Consider the following 18677-nt stretch of genomic DNA (forward strand, 5'->3'; position numbering starts at 1 on the left):
AGTACAAAAGACATTTAAATACCTGGATAAAAGGTGTGGTCGGGGATAACTGTCAGTATACTGAAAATGTTTATGATCCTTCCGCTGATGAGACCTCAAATCCTGCAATACAACGTTAGCCTTGTCCGGGGGGTGATTTCCCGGAAAACCCCTCCGACGCTCAAGTCAGATCGGGAGACAGAAAGTAATGAATATATGATAATGAATGAATACAAGATTAACGGATTGTAGGATGAGTTCAGATCAATTGAAGGAATATTTGGTCAGTATAGATTGTACGTAGGAGGGTGAATATTATTGTGGTGTAACGATAGCAATATAAAAGCTTAGTTCGGTGCAAATGATGTACGCGACATGTATTTATAATGGTAGAATGGAGGTTAAATGGTGAATAAATGTGGGAATCATGGGGATGATGGGTGAGTGGTAGATTATGGTGAGTAATGGGTAGTTATTTTAAGAAGTTATTGGACCGAGTTGGGTGGTTAGGGTTTGACTAAATAAATTACGGGTTTATTTATTTGACCCCATAACAATATATATATATATAACCTGAACACGAATCCAATTCCACTTCATAAGTGAACCTATATGTTTGTACACATAAAGTCACCTATAAATCTTTTTTTTGCAATAGGAAACGACAGTAATAACATGTAAAACACGAAGAAATAAATTAAAAGATGAGAGCAACAGCTGAAACTTAAAAATAGTTTGTAGTTTTATGAAGGTGCTAGTTGAACAGTCCTCTTAGGAAATTTCTTGGTGATTTCCTAATTAGTCCCCAAATCATTTTATGAAAATGAATGATTGAGTTCAATACACAGTTTCTTTCCTAAAAATTAAAGCAGATATCAGATAGAGAACTTTTATTTTGGACTTTGTTCACAATATATATATATAAATATAGCTTGCAATTGTATGATGGAATATGGGTTTTCAACTCTCACCACTCACTTTCAAGTCTCAGCTTTTCATTTTGGATTTTGTTCACTATATATACATATAGCTTGCTATTGGATTAAGGTATGTTGAATTAAATGTCTCTTTGCTTCATTTTATTTTATTCAATAAGGTGTGTTTAATATTGGGTCCCATTAAAGTTCTTGTTATTACCTGAGTTATCTAACATTGAAAAAAAGAAAATATGTCAATTTACCAACTTAAGTCAATTGATTTTAGTAGTAAAACTTTTTTTGGTTTTATGAGACTGATGAACAAGAAACTTGTATATGCGATTAGTTTATAATCTTCTCTTTATTTAAATTGTCCAGACCTATTTTCTGATGGAATTAACTCATTTTTCTAAGATTTATTATTTGTTTTTAGTTTGTTGCCTCACAATAGTTACAATAAATTGGTGTAATTAAAAATTTAAACAGAGGGGCTATAGAGTCGATACACTTGCAAAAGTTGTAGTCTAATGATCAATAGACTAACAAACAGGGTTATATATAATCAAAGTTAAAATTGTAAATTTTTGATTAATTTTAGGATGAGAGAATCTTATTGGATGAACTTAAAATTTTGAAAGTTTGTGAATATGTCAATGAGTTTGTGTGTACGTCATAAAACATATGCATATCGTTAATCGTTTGTTTTAAAAATTGTTCTAAAAAATAAATTTTATACCATAGACTCATGATAGGATATATAATCTATCAATTTGAACTAGATAAATACCATGTTCTTACCATCGGCTGTTTGGCACTTGACTTTTTTCTTAGCTTTTTTTTATTGACTTTTGTCTTTTGGCTTTTTAATTACTCAAACTACTAAAAAAAATTTTGATAAATGGATTTTAAGTTAGCTAAAAAGCTTCCTTTTAACCAAAACCAAAAACCTATTCAAAGGGTATGTTAAGAAACTAGCTTTTTCATTCACTTTTTTGTTGGTTTTTTAGTTGGTTAAACAACAAAAAAAGTGTTTGACTTTCAAGTTAGCTAAAAAGCTTGTTTTTAAGCCAAAATCAATCAGTTACTTAGAGTAGTTTTTTCATTGTTTTTGGCTTTTTATCCACATTTTCTCTTTTAAACAGCCAACGACCAAAAATTAAATTTTACCAACACTTCCATCATAGTTGGCTCAAAATGCTAGCTTAAAGAGTTGGCTTGCAAGCAATATCTCTATCTGATCAAACCAACAAATAACTCTAAGTAACAATCATTTGTCAAACATAATAATTTTTATTAGCTTTTGATTTACTTTGTCCCTAATAAACATCCCACAACTAACAAGTAATTTTTATCATATATCTCAATAATAGCTAGCTTATCAGCTAATAATTCCAAATGGTTAGATTAACTAATAACTTTAGCCAATAACTCCAACACATAGTCATTTGTCAAACATACCCATAATTATTTTTGCTAATATATAAAATGTTAGTTTTTAGGAGAAGGTTGTCAGTGGATTATGCCAATTTATACATATGAAATATATAATGGTCTTAACATATTGATAATAGAATAGAAGTATATTTAGGTATTGTGACCTAGGAGTATTGTAATTCAAAACAAAGAGATGAAACTCAACAATAAATTCGTGTGTATATTATTAACGATCTGTTTGGTAATCGGTACTAATGGTGGGAATAGTAGTGGAAAATTAATATATTTTTGGAAAGAATATTTCTTGACAAATTTAATGGTCATAGTTATTCTCTTCCAACAATCTCATTTTGTTCATAAAATTAATTCAAATTTATTACCATTTGAACATGTGGTATTAGGTGCTAATGAAAAATTATGAACACAAAGTTTTTTTTTATGATAAAACTTTCATTACCATGGGAATAACATGAGATATATCATGAAAATTTGTAAATCATTTCCATTACTACCAATTAGTATCATTAAACAAACGAGCTATAAAATAATATACATAATACACATTAAAAGAAGAAATTAAAGTTAATTTGGGACGATATAAACCCAACTACAGAGCTATCTTCGAGTTTCCAAATAGCCAAATATGATCTTAATTGTTCTTGAGATTTTTGTGTACTATTTTTGTTGAAGTTGTATTGGTATACTTCCTCCATCTTATGATAGTTGCAACATTTGCCCTAACATTTGAGAGCTTTTCTAGAAAAATATGGCAAGTACTATAAGACAAAAGTAGTGATATGAGTTAGCCTAAATATATTTATGTCTTAAATTAAATTGAACTTATTGTGAATGTTAGTATATTATTCAGGGGCGAAGCCAGAATTTGAAATAGGGGCGAAGCCAGAATTTGAAATTAGGAGGCCAAATAGTCGATATACGGAATATTATTTAATATATAAAAGTTAGTTAAATTATGAAAATATTAATATCATATATAGATTGAAATGAACTTGAATCACAACAAAAATTATATTAAATATATGGAATTAGAACTTCCCTATAATTATTACTTTTGAAAAAACTCAAATGTGTTTTAGACTCTATTATTCTACTAGTAAGTCTCCAAAAAAAATATTATTAAAATTAAAATAGCAAATATATAAACACGCATACTAAAAGGGATAAATGTAACATAATGAAATCATCATAATCATCATCATTATACCCAGTGTATCCCGCTCATAGAAAACTATGGTCATAAATAAAAAAGACATTATAATATAAATTTATTAGATTAAAAAGAATAGTTTAGATTAGAATTTATATCTAGACCTTATGTTATAAATGTGTTACTCAATGTTGAACATTTAGTGTATAATAATTCTAAGTATATAATCACCAAGTACTACAAATAGTAGTGAGACAATATGTATTAAAATACAAAGTCTAATAGGGGTTCAAAGAATAGGACAAAAAAGAAATTGGAAAACCGAGTCAGCAAGGCTTTTCCTAAAATTGGGCTACTCGGCTTTAGGTTCTGGAAAAATCAATTTGTCCAGCAGGTAAAGCTGAGTCGGCTTTCCTGGTGTTGGAGCAAAAGCCGACTATGCCTTTTCCTCTAAGATGACCGTTGTGTCTTTACATTTCCTTTGAGTTAATTGCATTGGATTCCTTCACTTATTCCATATCTTTTCTGATGTTACAAAGGAGTGATTTGGATGAATAATGCTCAGAATACCTTGGTTAATGGTATTGATTGGAGACCATTAAGATTGGTCATCAATGGGAAATTGAATGTGCCATGACCCTTAGCTATACTTGGAATAGTATAAATAGGGGCTTGGGGAAGGATGTTTAATACACCAATTTTCTGAAATCTCATCCTTGCTCTTTCTCTTTCACTTGTGTTCTTTTAAGAGAATAATTAACTTTTGTTAGAACTTTCAAAGCTTATAATTCATGAAACACTTGTTGTTAAGCGACATACTCTTAATATTGAAGGTGTGTTATGTTGTTTGTATCTCGTTGTGAATTTCTAAGTCAAAACCCAAGTACATTTGTGGGGGAAATATCACAAAGGGAAAGTGATTACACGCCTACAACAAGTATCAAGTTTCCGGGTAACGATTGTCGTTACAAAGATAATCTTCAAGTTAATTCTTAGTGTATTTTGTAAGTTTTATTTAGCCATCAACAAGGGAAAATACAAATTCTCAATTGTATTTGTATTATAATACTCAATCCATTAAGCTATCGAAATTTTTGTTATATTTTTGCATTCGTTAAACTATATATCATAAATTAATAAGGGGACCAAAGCTAAAAATACAAAGGATTACATTTTCGGCAAGGGGGCCGGGCCTCCCTGTCCCCGGTGTAGCTTCGCCCCTGATATTATCGAGAAAACACAAGGCGTATATACACTCCATATGCCAGATAGGTTTGCTAATTGAATACCTTTTCTTATCTACCCCAGATTGAAGTTGAAGATTTAGAGGGTAAAAACTAGCACTCAATGACAATAGGAATCAAAAGTGTTGTGATCTTGGTTATATGCTTCAGTTTATGGACTTTCAATTCATCTTTGGCCGAACGCTCTAATGGGTGGATGAGAGTTCAGCTAAAAAAGCAACTGCCAGACTTCAAGAGAGCAACCGTTACAAGCCTTAATGTTAAACATGGATATACAGATTTGGAATCAGCCATTTCATATATGAGGAATTTCATTGATATACCATTTTATGGGGAGATCAATATTGGCACTCCTCCTCAGATGTTCAATTTGGTTTTTGATACAGGTAGCTCAAATATTTGGGTTCCCTCTTCTAAATGCTACTTTTCGGTGAGTTTGCGTTGAATATGTGTTCTGTTTTATGATCGAGTTCTTTTTTGTTGGAAATATTTTACATGTTAGGAAGGTTTGAAATCAATATTGATTTGCATATTATGTTTGGTGCTAGAGGTGCGTGTTTATTCGGGTCATCATGTTGATTTCAGGTTAATTTTTCTGGTTGGTTTAAAATTGAGTTTTTTATTTCTTTTTGTTTTTTACATAATAGTAAATCATTTTCAAAGTCAACTTAAATCGAATTCAATTATAAGGTCTGATAAATTTGGAGTCATCGGGTCTATTTGAACACCTATACTTGGTGGGTAATCCTATTATTACCATATAGTTTTAGAAAAGAGTGAATTTTCATCAAGTGTATATGCAAGTCAACGTTCATTACTTGTGGGTAGTGGACTAGAGGACTTGAGTCACGGGTGCCCTATAAATGTGGCCACGACAGTGTGATTTGGTGAAGAATTGTCGCGGACACAATACTTTTAACTAGCAGAGTAATAATGCACTTGTTTTTGTAAATTCTTAGCAGATTGCTTGCTACTTTCACTCTAGGTACAACTCAAGGCTGTCGAAAACATACACCAAACGTGGTAATTTTACTCATTTCCTCGATGTCATAAAATTTTGTTATATTTCAACACTATTTATCGATTACTTTTAATTTGTATTTTAAAATTAATTTAAACATTAAAATACAGTGAAGTGAAATTTTGTTTTATTCATCTAAATGTAAATTTTATTGATATATCAAATTTTATAAATTTTAGTTATGCACAATTAGAGATATTTATTATTGAATAAATACATTAAATAGTATGTCAAAACTAAATTGAACAACCGAAAAGAATTAGAGGGGGTATATTCTCAGCTAACTAACTGCTCATTGGGAATGCTAAAATTTCTTTGGACAGGCAACTTGTGCAAAGTTCCTTATGGTTCTGGATTTATTGCTGGTTTCTTTAGCCAAGATAATTTTGGAGTAGGCGATCAAATCGTGACAGATCAGGTGTTTGCTGAAGCTCTGACGGAAAAATCTATAGACCTCATATTTAACAAATTCGATGGGATACTTGGCTTAGGATTTCAAGATACATCTATTGGTGAAGCAGACCCAATATGGTACTTTTTTTTCCTATTTCACTTTTGTCATCTTGGTTAGTCATTGCAATATTTAATCTTAGTATTCTTTAGTTATTAAGTTTAACTAGAGACCAGGGACGGAGTAAAAATTGACAAATTCTTTGAAGGTTATGTATAATTTTAAAAATTATGATGTTTTTCTAACAATTTTGTATCTTTTAACACTTAACATATACCACATAATTTAATATTGAGGCTCTAAATTTTTCGAAACTCTGTGCGGTCGAACATGTTGAACATATTCAGAACTTCCCCTTCATATGAACTCATAGTTTGCGTCCCAATAACAATTAACCGGGTTGCCAAACCTTAATATGAACTCAACCGTAACGTTATAGCTTATTAATCAGCTAATTTGTTGGTTTGAACTGTGTTTTAAACATGTGACTAAAATTTAATGGATTTCTAACCTTAATGTAAAACCAGAGATACTATTAAGTATGCTAGTTGGAAGAAGGCACCATAATATGGCACATCTCCAGTTATATGACCTAGATTAGATGCTATTATAGATTTCCAACCTCTGCTTGCTTAGGTTAGACAAAAGCTGACCTGACCTGTTAACCTAACGTAAACCTAACTCTTAACTTGAAAAAAGTGGATTTTAAACCTGAAATGTGTCGATTAGACGTGATCTATTTATTAAATGAGTTACGTGCAGGTTAAAAGTTTAAACCTGAAACAAACTTATATAATCCACTTAATTAAACAAGTTAATTCCGAACTAAATCAATAAATATAGCTTAAATTTAATTTATTTAATATTTTCTTATTTTTCATAGTAAATACATAATAACAACTAAAAAACAAAAATATAAAAATTAAGGACTAAAAAGTTAGATGTAATCGATGTTAAAAATCTTAAAATGAAAACAAACAACTCTAAATAGGTTAAGTGAGTCGAAATCAGTTCGACCTGATCTGTTATAGGTCAGGTCAAGGTTGTGATTTTCAAGTTTCAACCCAATTAACTTAACGGGTTAGGTTTGAATCAAGGGGTTTCTAACATGTTTATACATGACCCAAACCAAAATTCGACCGAACCGATCTGTTTGACATTATATTACCATTGTTATTGGTGATGATTATCAATTCTTATGAGCATATTTATTGCTTCCTTTTGTATAGCATAATAACATTCCTAATAGATAAACAAAACTTTACATTATCTATGTAAGGTACAATATGGTGCAACAAGGACTTATTAACCAGAAGATCTTCTCCATTTGGCTGAATCATAACCCAAATGATGAATATGGAGGTGAAATTATTTTTGGTGGCATTGATTGGAGACATTATAAGGGTGATCATACTTATGTCCCAATAGCTGATACTGGTTATTGGCAGGTCTCTATGCTTAGTTTATGATGTTTAATGTCCTTTTTTTTTTTTTTTTTTTTTCTTCTTTTGTATTGACACTGAACCCTGATCTTGTGTCATTACAGATAGAGATAAAAGGTCTTGACATTGCAATCAATTCAACAGGTAACATAATCTCTTGTTTTGTGCTTAGTGATTTATGCATACAATGATACAAATGATATATGTGGACATAAACTCTCTACTCCATATTTTCGGAAAGCTTAAGGTTGAAGCTTTATATACTGTAACATGCCCCCTCACATGAGAGTCCTTTGGGCTAGAAGTGTGAATGCAGCACATGCTCTCTCATATCTGACACTGAATATTCAACTTTAAATGAGGGATGCTTGAGATTTGAATCCTTGAACTCTTATTACATTGACGTTTAATCTAATGGATGAGACCCTATAATATGTTATATACTCTGACAATATAGAGAGACAACGTTTGAAAAAATAGAAATGCAAATGCCTAACGGCCCGTTTGGTTAACAATACTAATTGGTGGTAATGAGAATGATAGTGTAAATTTTCATGATATGTATCATGTCATTCTTATGGCAATGAAAGTTAGATCATACAAAAACTTTTTTATTTATAATTTTCCATTACTACGTAATACCACATGTTCAAATAATAATGCATTGGAATGAATTTTGTTAAGAAAAATTTTCCATTACTATGTAATACCACATGTTTAAATAGTAATGCATAGAGGTGTTCATTCGGTTGATCGAGTCGGTTTCGGACGGGTGTTATTCGGTTCGGTTGCATTTCGGATCGGTTATTTTTCGGCTGTGTGTTACAACGGGTCACACTCGGGTCGAGTCGGTTAGTCACGGTTCGGTTAGAGATCGGTTATTCAAGCTATCGGGTTAGCATCAGTTCGGTGTCGATTGAAGTTCGTGTCGAGTGTCAATCGGTCTCGGGTTGTCATCGATTACTAATTGGTTCAGTTTTTTCGGGTACAGATCGGGTTCGAGCTTTATTTTTCGAGTAGTTATCGGTTACGGATAACTATTGATCGGGTCAATATCGAAATAAGTTAATAGTCAGGTTTTTAATTGATGTATGCTCATTTACTTACAAAAAATAATTACCGATTGTTTTATCAGATATAGCAGATAGGGGTATCAAACAGGTCGGGTTGAGTCATTTTCAGGTTCGGATCATATATAAATGAGTCAATAAACCCGTAACCTGAACCTGACCCATTCAATTAATGGGTCAAAAATTGAAACCCCGACCTGATCTGTAGCAAATCGGATCAATCTGCTAATTACCCATTTAACCTACTATTTTTTTAGGTCATTAAATTCATATATTTCAGGTCATTTGACCCATTTAACCTTAATTAAAGGCTTCCTCCAAAAATAAACGTATGCCACTTAATGCAGCGAGCACACGGTATTCTTTAGTAAAAGGCGAAAGAATAGTTCGCTTTGTGCTCACGGCGTGGCTGCGTAAGTTGGTATGAGATCTGTGGAAGTGATTTAAAGGATTTTTCTTTTATTAGTATCTTTCATAGCCGATGTGGGACAACTTTCTTTGTTATTGAAAGTCATCTTCAGCTGACAAATCCCTTAGCCGATGTGGGACAACTTCCTTTCTTATTGAAAGTCATCTTCAGCTGACAAATCCCTCAATACATGGTAATTGGTATTATCTTAGTTTTACGAAGTATTTGGCAAATGTTGATCCGTCTTAAATTTAATAAATGGGTTAAATAGGTTTTTTTTGGGTTTAAATATTCAACCTAAACCTAACCCATTTAATAAACAGATCAGGTCGGGTTGACCTATTTAATTAATTGGGTCAAAAATCTAAACCCAAACCCGCTAATTTCGAGTCGGTTTCAGATCAGGTTAGCAGGTCGGGTCAGCTTTTGCCAGCCCTAATAGGCAGATCAATTTATTTCAATTAGTTTATATATATATATATATATATATATATATATATATATATATATATATATATATATATATATATATATATATGTATATATATATATATATATGTATATATATATATATATGTATATATATATATATGTATATATATATATATATATATATATATATATATATATATATATATATATATATATATATATATATACATATATACTATATATATATATACATATACATATATATATATACATACATATATATATATACATATATACATATATATATATATATACATATATATATATATTCTGTATGCAATCTCTTCTGTAAAGAACTTGTGTTCTTCCTTTTTCCGTATTATTAGAAAACTTAAATTGGACTTAATTTGCTAAAATTAGGTGAAAATTTGATTCGGATTTATAACAGTTCGATTTACAATCGGTTCGAATTTGTATTAGTTCGGGTTAAAAACAGTTCGATTAATAATCGATCGGGTTTGTATCACTTCGGGTTAAAAACAGCTCGATCTTAATCGGTTTTAGTCAGGTTACATTCGGTTACGTGCATAATTCGGGTCGGATTTGACTCGGGTCGATCACTGTTCAGTTCGGGTAACATCGGTTAAGGTTTATATGTCGGTTATAAAATTCGGTTGCAGTTCGAGTTCGATTTTGCCCTTTTCGGTTATCAAACGGTTCGAGTGAAGTATCAGTTGTAATTGCGGTTCGGTAAACCTAAAAAACTTACATTTTTTCGGGTCGGATAATTTTCGATTCCGGGTCGGATTTTCGGGTCGGGTTTGTTTTGAACACCTCTAGTAATGCATTGGAATGAATTTTGTTAAGAAAATGGGATTATTGAAAGAGAATAAGCATGACCATTAAATTTGTCAAAAAATATTTCTACAAAAATTACAGTAACATTTCATTACCGTTCTCATTATTTAATACCGATTACTGTTAGAATTAATATGCGGAAGTTGTAGCGGATTATTGATTTTGGTTAATAAATATTGAAGATGCTAGTATGAAAAAAATAAAGAGGAGAGTTGATGGCTTTTGTGAAAAAAGGTTTTTTGTATTATGTGGCTTAGTTACAAATGAGAGCATGCAACATATATATATATATATATATATATATATATATATATATATATATATATATATATATATATATATATATATATATATATATATATATATATATATATATATATATATATATATATATATATATATATATATATATATATATATATATATATATATATATATATATATATATATATATATATATATATATATATATATATATATATATATAGTGCTTCTATGTTGATGCTTTCACCATCATTATGTTTCTAGTCTTTTCTACAACTTGTAGATAGTTCTAGGCTATTAGCTTTAGGGTGTTAGTCTAGATAATTCTAGGATATTATAGATTTTTGTTTACTTATTTCTAGATACATTACTCCCTAGATTTTTCTAGGTTATATTATTTAACACTCCCCCTTAATCTGAAAAATCTTGGACTCCTAGCTGTCTTCTGAATTTGATGAACTTTTCCGTTGGAAGTGCCTTGGTAAATATGTCTGCGAGTTGCTCCCCTGTCTTGCAGAATTGTAGCTCGATCTCTTGTTTCTCGACCAATTCTCAAATGAAGTGGTGTCGTATCTCAATATGCTTTGTGCGACTATGGAAGACTGGATTCTTTGTCATGACTATTGCTGACATATTGTCACAATAGATGGTAGTTGCATCTTCTGTCTTTTGTTGTAGATCTTTTAGGATTCTTCTTAGTCATACTGCTTCACATGCCGCGCTTGTATCTGATATGTATTCTGCTTCTGATGATGATAGTGCTACCGTAGCTTGTTTCTTTGATGACCATGAGATAGACTTGGACCCTAGCTGGAACACATATCCACTTGTACTTCTTCGATCGTCGATGCTTCCTGCCCAGTCACTATCTGTGTAGCCTATGAGCTTGTAGTCTGCTTCGGACTCGTACATTATCCCATAGCTTTTTGTTCCTTTGATATACCTGAGTATCCACTTGGCTGTTGCTAAGTGAGCTTTGCTTGGCTCACTCATAAACCTTGAGATGATGCTGACTGCATGAACGATGTCTGGTCTTGTATTTGTAAGATATATGAGAGATCCGACTAAACTTCGGTAGATTGATGCATCCACCTTTTTTTTTCCATCATTCTTTAAGAGCTTCTCATTTGTAGCCATTGGTGTAGCCATTGACTTACAATCGCTCATGTTGAATTTTTTGAGCATATCCTCGACATATTTTTCTTGTGAGAGAAATATCTTACCTGGACTTTGCTTGACTTGTATGCCAAGGAAGTACTTCATAGCTCCGAGGTCTGTCATTTCATATTCTAACATCATTGTCTTTTTGAAGTCTTCTATCATCCTCGGATTGGTGCCTGTGTAGATTAGATCATCTACGTATAGGCATAAGATGAGAAACTTTGGCCCTTGGGTCTTGATATAGAGTGATGGCTCATTTGGGCTTTTTGCAAAGCCATTTTGGAGAAGATATCCATCGATTTTGCTGTTCCAGGCTCAAGGGGCTTGCTTGAGCCCATAGAGGGCTTTTCGAAGGCGATACACCTGATCTTCTTTTCCTTTGATTATATATCCTTGAGGTTGTTCGACATATACCTCTTCTTCTAGCTCCCCATTGAGAAATGCTGATTTGACATCTAATAATAAACTTGCAATTTAAATTGAGCTGCTAGAGCTAGGACTGACCTGATTGTCTCCATACGGACAACTGGAGCATATGTCTTGTTGAAGTCAATTCCTGGTTGCTGTGAGTATCCTTTTGCAACTAGACGAGCTTTGTACTTTTGAATGGAGCCATCTTCATTGTGCTTGATCTTGTAGACCCATCTGAGACCGATCATGTCCTTGTCTTGAGGTTTGTCAACAAGCTCCCATGTGTCGTTCTTTTCTATCATCTTGATCTCCTCGTTCATGGCTTCGATCCATTTTTCTTCTTGAGCTGCTTCTTGAAAGTTTTGTGGTTCTTCTGCAAAGAGTGCCATGATGGTGTGATTGCATTGATAATCTTCCAAGTAGCTTGGTGGACATCGATCTCGTTGTGATCTTCAAACTTGTTGAGCTGGGCTTGAGTGACTTGACTCCAACCTTGAGCTTTGTGATGTAGATGGACTTCTTGGGCTCCTTGATGGTGTTCCTGGATTGGTTGATGGTGATGGACTTGCAGATGATTGAGTTGGTGACTGATTTGGATCTTCTCCTTCATCTGGGCTTGGTGGTGGAATGACTTCTACTGGAACTTCAACATCGTTCTCGTTCCATTACCATTGGGCCTTTTCGTCGAATATGACATCTCTTGAGATGATCAACTTCTTAGATTCCGGCTGATAGAGACGATATCCTTTTGACTCGTCACTGTATCCAATGAAGATACATTTTTCTCCTTTTCCATCTAGCTTGTCCCAATTCTCCTTCGGAACGTGGGCATATGCAATGCATCCGAAAACTTTGACATGCTCGACCTTTGGTTTCCTTTTTTGCCAAGCTTCGTAGGGTGTCATACTCTTCAATGCTTTCGTGGGAGATCTGTTGAGGATGTAAATAGCTGTGTGGACAGCTTCTGCCCAAAAATATTTAGGCAAATTTTCTTGCATCATGCTGCAGGCTATTTCAGCAATTGTACGATTTCTTCTTTCTGCAACGCCATTTTGTTGTGGTGTGCGTCTGACTGTGAGCTCCTTTTTGATGCCATGCTCTTTACAAAATTTGTTGAATTCATTACTTGTGAATTCTCCCCCATGATCGGTTCGTAGAACCTTTATTGAATGCCCACTTTGTTTTTCTGTGAGGGCTTTGAATTGCATGAAATGGGATAATGCTTCTGATTTTTTCTCCAAGAAATATACCCACATTATGCGTGAAAAGTCATCAACGAACAACAGAAAATATCTTTTTCCGCCAAGAGACGGATTCTTGGTAGGGCCCCATACATCTGCATGGACAACTTCTAATGGAGCTCTGGCCCTCCAAGACGAGGTTGGAAATGGCGATCTATGCATTTTGCCATATATACAACCCTCACAAATTTTCTTTTCATTAGTGATTGGTGGTAGCCCAATCACCTTTTCTCTATTTTTCAACAGTTTTAGACTGTCGAAATTTAAATGTCCGAATCTTAAATGCCACAAGGTGGATTCATCCATTATTGAACTTAGGGCAATATTAGACTCCGATTGCATTTTAAGCGGGAATATTCTATTAGGAGCCATTTTAGTAGTGGTAATTAATTGCCCCTTTTTCTTGTCATATATGTGGCATTGATTATTATCAAATTTTACCATGTAGCCCTTTTGGACTAATTGTCCCACGCTTAACAAATTTTATGCGAGCCCAGGGACATAAAATACATCGGGGATGAATTTAGAGGAGCCATTTTTTATTTTAACAACAATTGTTCCTTTTCCGGTTATTTGTGATTTTGTGATTTTATATTTTCATCAAGATTAGCAAATGAATTTTTATTTCCGGTCATGTGGTTGGAGCAACCACTATCGATGTACCATGTGTCAGTTTGCTCTTCTTGAGCATTCAGACATGTGTAAAATAATTGATCATTATTTTCTGTGAAATTAGCCTCTTCCTTTTGCCGGAAATAACAATCTTTTTCAAAATGAGAGTGTCGTGTACATCTTTTGCATTTGTACCGACAATCTCTTGTGTTATGATTGTTTTTCTTGCATAATATGCAATAAGAGTTGTTATCTCGACTCCCTTGATTTTTATGATTTCCTCTCCCCCTACCACGGTTGTTAAAATTGCCCTTTTTTGGTTGAAAATTTTTACCGTGGCCATTTATATTTTCTGCATTATTAGAAAATTTTAATTTAGCCTGAAAAGCTTGTTCAATTGGTTGCTCTTCAAATTTACGCATTCTTTCTTCATGTGCTAATAAAGAGCCCATTAATTCAGTCATGGTGAGTGAACTTAAATCTTTATTAGATTCTTCTATAGCAACCACAATATAATCAAATTTTTTGGTTAAAGTTCTTAATATTTTCCGAATTATTTTAACATCTTCAATGGTGTCTTCGTTGGATCGAATTTGGTTAACAATATTTGAGACTCGGTCGGTATATGATTGAATTGACTCATTATCGGTCATTTGCATACTATCAAATTGACCCCATAAAGATTGTAGTTTGAAGAGTATTACCTTTTTCGAGCTTCGATATTTTGTCTCCAAAGTGCTCCATGCCTCCTTTGCCGTTGTGGCGGTCATGATTGTTGGTAGGATCGTCTCATCTACTCCACGATATATTATAGAGAGGGCATAATGATCCCTTCTTTTGTTTTGCTTGTATTGACACTTTTTAATGTCATCCCAAGAAGCCTATTCATTGGCATCTTTGGGTTGTTCATAATCATCTTGAATGATTTCCCATATATCTTGGGTAATGAAAACTGATTTCATTTGCATACTCCATTGATCAAACTTCTCCCCTTTAAATATAGGTACCCAATTAACTTGGGGATTAAATATGTTTGTGTTTGTGTTTGAATTTGGGTTAGGGGAGGCCATTTATATATATGTGGAGTTGGTATTGATTTGAAATTTGGATGATATATGATTGAAAAAAAGAAGGCTTTGGATTAGTGGCTCTTGATACCAAATGTTAGAATTAATATGCGGAAGTTGTAGTGGATTATTGATTTTGGTTAATAAATATTGAAGATGCTAGTATGAAAAAAATAAAGAGGAGAGTTGATGGCTTTTGTGAAAAAAGGTTTTTTGTATTATGTGACTTAGTTACAAATGAGAGCATGCAACATATATATATATATATATATATATATATATATATATATATATATATATATATATATATATATATATATATATATAGTGCTTCTATGTTGGTGCTTTTACCATCATTATGTTTCTAGTTTTTTCTACAACTTGTAGATAGTTCTAGGCTATTAGGTTTAGGGTGTTAGTCTAGATATTTCTAAGATATCATAGATTTTTATTTACTTATTTCTAGATACATTATTCTCTAGATTTTTCTAAATTATATTATTTAACAATTACCAAATAAGCGGTAAGAGTACTAATGAACAATATACAGGACAATGTCACAATGGTTGTGCTGCTATTGTTGATTCTGGAACATCCTTAATTGGTGGTCCAACGGTATGCATCTTGAACTCATATTTTCTTGATATGTATTAATATATGTATGTAGATCTCTAGAACCGTCTCGTTCATTTTTGGGCTCCAGGGAAAAAAAAAAGGCTCTTAAAAATTTAGCGTAACAAATAATATAATATGTTTTTTGCTTTTTATAACATATTTGAACTAATTTATAAAAAATGTACTAATAACTTATACGTGGCAAAAAATGTAAATTATATCTAAATTTAATTCAAATTAATATCACTCAGACATGAAAATAAATTTTTTTTGGCCCTAAAAAATTCGGGTTCTTAGGCGATAGTCCGCTTTACCCTTCCTAATTGACGGCCCAAGTAGATCTCAACTGGTTGCAATTTATTTCAGATGACAGTGGCACAAATTAACCATGCAATTGGAGCAGCAGGAATAGTGAGCTTAGAATGCAAAACCATTGTTTCAGATTATGCATCCCGAATATGGGATCTTCTAATATCAGGGGTTTGGCCTGCTAAATGTTTTATTTTCAGTCTCAGTTTCTTCTTGTTTTGTTTGATATATTGAACCTAAGTTTTATGTTTTCACTCATTTGCAGTTAGAACCTGAAAAGGTTTGTACACAAATTGGCTTATGTGTATTTAATAACTCGGGGTATACCAGGTTCGTGTCTTGGTCGCCTTATTATATCTTTTCAATGTATTTTTACACTTCCAATCACACGAAAATCTTGGTTAGACTCGGGTCTGCATAGGCTGTGGCCAATATTATTTATTATTTAATTTAAAATTTTAATTTATATTGAATTGTCTCACGTATAACACATAAGCAGTGGCGGATATAGATAGCACCAACGTGTTGAAGTAAATCAATAAAAAATTCGACAGAGAATTGTTTGTAAAATGAACAACTCAAAAAAATTTTATTACTCCAAATTGATTTGTACAAGTAAAGTATGGCAAAAATAATCTCATTTTATTGCCACTATAAAATGGGGCGATAAATGTCATTCGCACCGCATCATATAAAGTTACAAGCTACAAGTTACAATGAGATTAAAGTTTGACATAGTGAAATACTTCCTCCGTTCTGAAATACTCGCTACATTATGATTGTTGACGCTATTCATCGTTCAAGCTTATTTTGTATATTACAGCTTATATGTAAGAAAAAATATAGACAAGTGGGATCTTATTTAAATCGTCTAGTCGCTTACTTTCACAAAATTGACTTTTTATAAATTTTGGATGTGCATATGTTGATATATAAATAATTAAAATAACATATTGAATTGTGTAAAAAGTCAAATTTAGACAGTATAATAGAACGAAGGAAGAACAAAGTAAAAAAAAGGAAAATTATTATTTTGAAAAAAAAAACATAGATAGCCTATGCTAATTGCTACCCATGGTTATATTATGGATCCGCCTATGGACACAAGACTGAGTTGGTTAATCGATTCACTCTATACTAGTATTCTGAACTACCCATATTTCCAATATTGAACTTAACCAAGTTTATGGGATTGTACAGTGGTGGTATTAGAACTGTTGTTGACGGTGAGTTTAGGAAGAACTCAACAGTTAGCCCGATACCACTTTGTAGTCTATGTGAGATGGCAATAGTGTGGTTACAAGTGCACATTAAAGAGCAGAAAGCAAAGGGAAAAGTACTAGAATTTATGAATGAGGTAAAGTATTTATCTTAGCAGTACTATTTACTAACATGTACAATCTGCGTCTGATTTTTGTTTTTCCATTCAAGTTATGTGAAAAACTCCCAAATCCTGGGCAAAGATCTTATGTTGACTGCAACAAGATTGGATCAATGCCACCTATTTCATTCAATATCGGAAACAAAGCCTTCCCTTTGTTGCCAGAGCAGGTCAGTGCTTGACTTGAGAATTGAGATATTCCCTTTAAAAAATTCTACTTTAAAATGTTTGTAACTGAATTTTTTTTTATTTTACTTCTGATTTTGCATTCATAATATGTTTCTTCATTTTTGTTCGTGATCGAGGAAAGGGGATAAAAAGGAGAGGAAGACAAGGGGATGAAAAATTAGTGTGTTTTTCTTCTAAAATCTTTCCAATGTTACAAGGATTTATTTTGTTTAAATGCTTCCTTTCATTCTATTGGTATCCAAATGAGCAAAATCCAAGGTTAGTTCTAGGCCCATTTAAAGTATCTAACTGCTTAGGGTCCCTAAAAAATAAAGGCTCACATATTAACAAACTTTTTATAGTTTATCAGTCAAGCATAACTTAGTTGGTGATGTGTCTTCCTGTAATATTTTCTAAACTTCATAAAGCAAATAGTGCCCTTTTACTCTTTGCTTGGCCCTTAGTGAAATTCAGTTCCTTTATTTACCTTTCCTTCTTTTTCTTCCTTTGTTGCTATCCAAACATGTGTTAATATCACCAGGATAATGAAACTATGAAAAATTTGTGATATGCTTTTCTTCTTCTTGTCTATTCGTAGCATGATATGAAGTATATGTCGATAACGTAATTTAATGTGATGTATGCAGTACATCCTAAAAGCAAAACAAGGTTGTTCAAGAGTGTGTTTTAGTGGGTTTGTTCCTGTGGATGTTGCTCAACCACAAGGACCACTTTGGTAAGTTATGTTATACAAGTTGTCCTTTTTATCGTCACAAATTCATAAGTGTTTGTTTGTGTATGTGGTCCTTTTATAACATATTTTCATCCTTATTGTGTGCTAGGATTTTGGGTAACATCTTCTTGGGAGCTTATCACACAGTTTTTGACTTTGGGAATCGTGAAATTGGATTTGCCAAAGCTGCTTGACACTATTTTGACATATGATTTCAATTATTGTATCCTTGTTAAACATTTGATAATTATTAGTATATTGCAATGAGATAAAAGGATTAAGATTTTAAA

At 32.5% G+C, this 18677-nt stretch overlaps 1 protein-coding gene and 1 non-coding gene across 3 annotated transcripts; one reads left to right on the forward strand and one right to left on the reverse strand.

Annotated features, from left to right (window-relative positions):
- Positions 1–701: 701 nt before the first annotated feature.
- Positions 702–18677, forward strand: LOC130805301 (aspartic proteinase A1-like). Of its 2 annotated transcripts, none has more exons than XM_057670000.1 (13): positions 702–1026; positions 4807–5172; positions 5705–5765; positions 6087–6294; positions 7494–7662; positions 7761–7800; positions 15732–15796; positions 16163–16276; positions 16371–16435; positions 17306–17462; positions 17537–17656; positions 18302–18390; positions 18497–18677. In XM_057670000.1, exons 2-13 carry the CDS (start codon positions 4846–4848, stop codon positions 18579–18581), a joined length of 1500 nt encoding a protein of 499 aa, XP_057525983.1. In that variant the 5' UTR covers positions 702–1026; positions 4807–4845; the 3' UTR covers positions 18582–18677. The 2 variants fall into 2 exon arrangements, with proteins under 2 accessions (XP_057525983.1, XP_057525982.1); XM_057669999.1 differs by having other exon boundaries at positions 785–1026; positions 5702–5765.
- Positions 9022–9137, reverse strand: LOC130807068 (U5 spliceosomal RNA). The gene has a single exon (XR_009040442.1). It is a non-coding gene; the product is annotated as a U5 spliceosomal RNA (small nuclear RNA).

The sequence above is a fragment of the Amaranthus tricolor genome, chromosome 2, assembly GCF_026212465.1.
Source record: "Amaranthus tricolor cultivar Red isolate AtriRed21 chromosome 2, ASM2621246v1, whole genome shotgun sequence".
NCBI lineage: Eukaryota > Viridiplantae > Streptophyta > Magnoliopsida > Caryophyllales > Amaranthaceae > Amaranthus > Amaranthus tricolor.

Excerpts from the sequence above, each read along its gene's own strand:
- LOC130805301 (XM_057669999.1), top strand. The coding sequence starts at position 4,846 with ATGACAATAGGAATCAAAAGTGTTGTGATCTTGGTTATATGCTTCAGT. Across the intron at positions 6,295-7,493 it reads GGTGAAGCAGACCCAATATG|GTACAATATGGTGCAACAAG; the intron begins GTACTTTTTTTT and ends TATCTATGTAAG. Across the intron at positions 15,797-16,162 it reads CCTTAATTGGTGGTCCAACG|ATGACAGTGGCACAAATTAA; the intron begins GTATGCATCTTG and ends AATTTATTTCAG.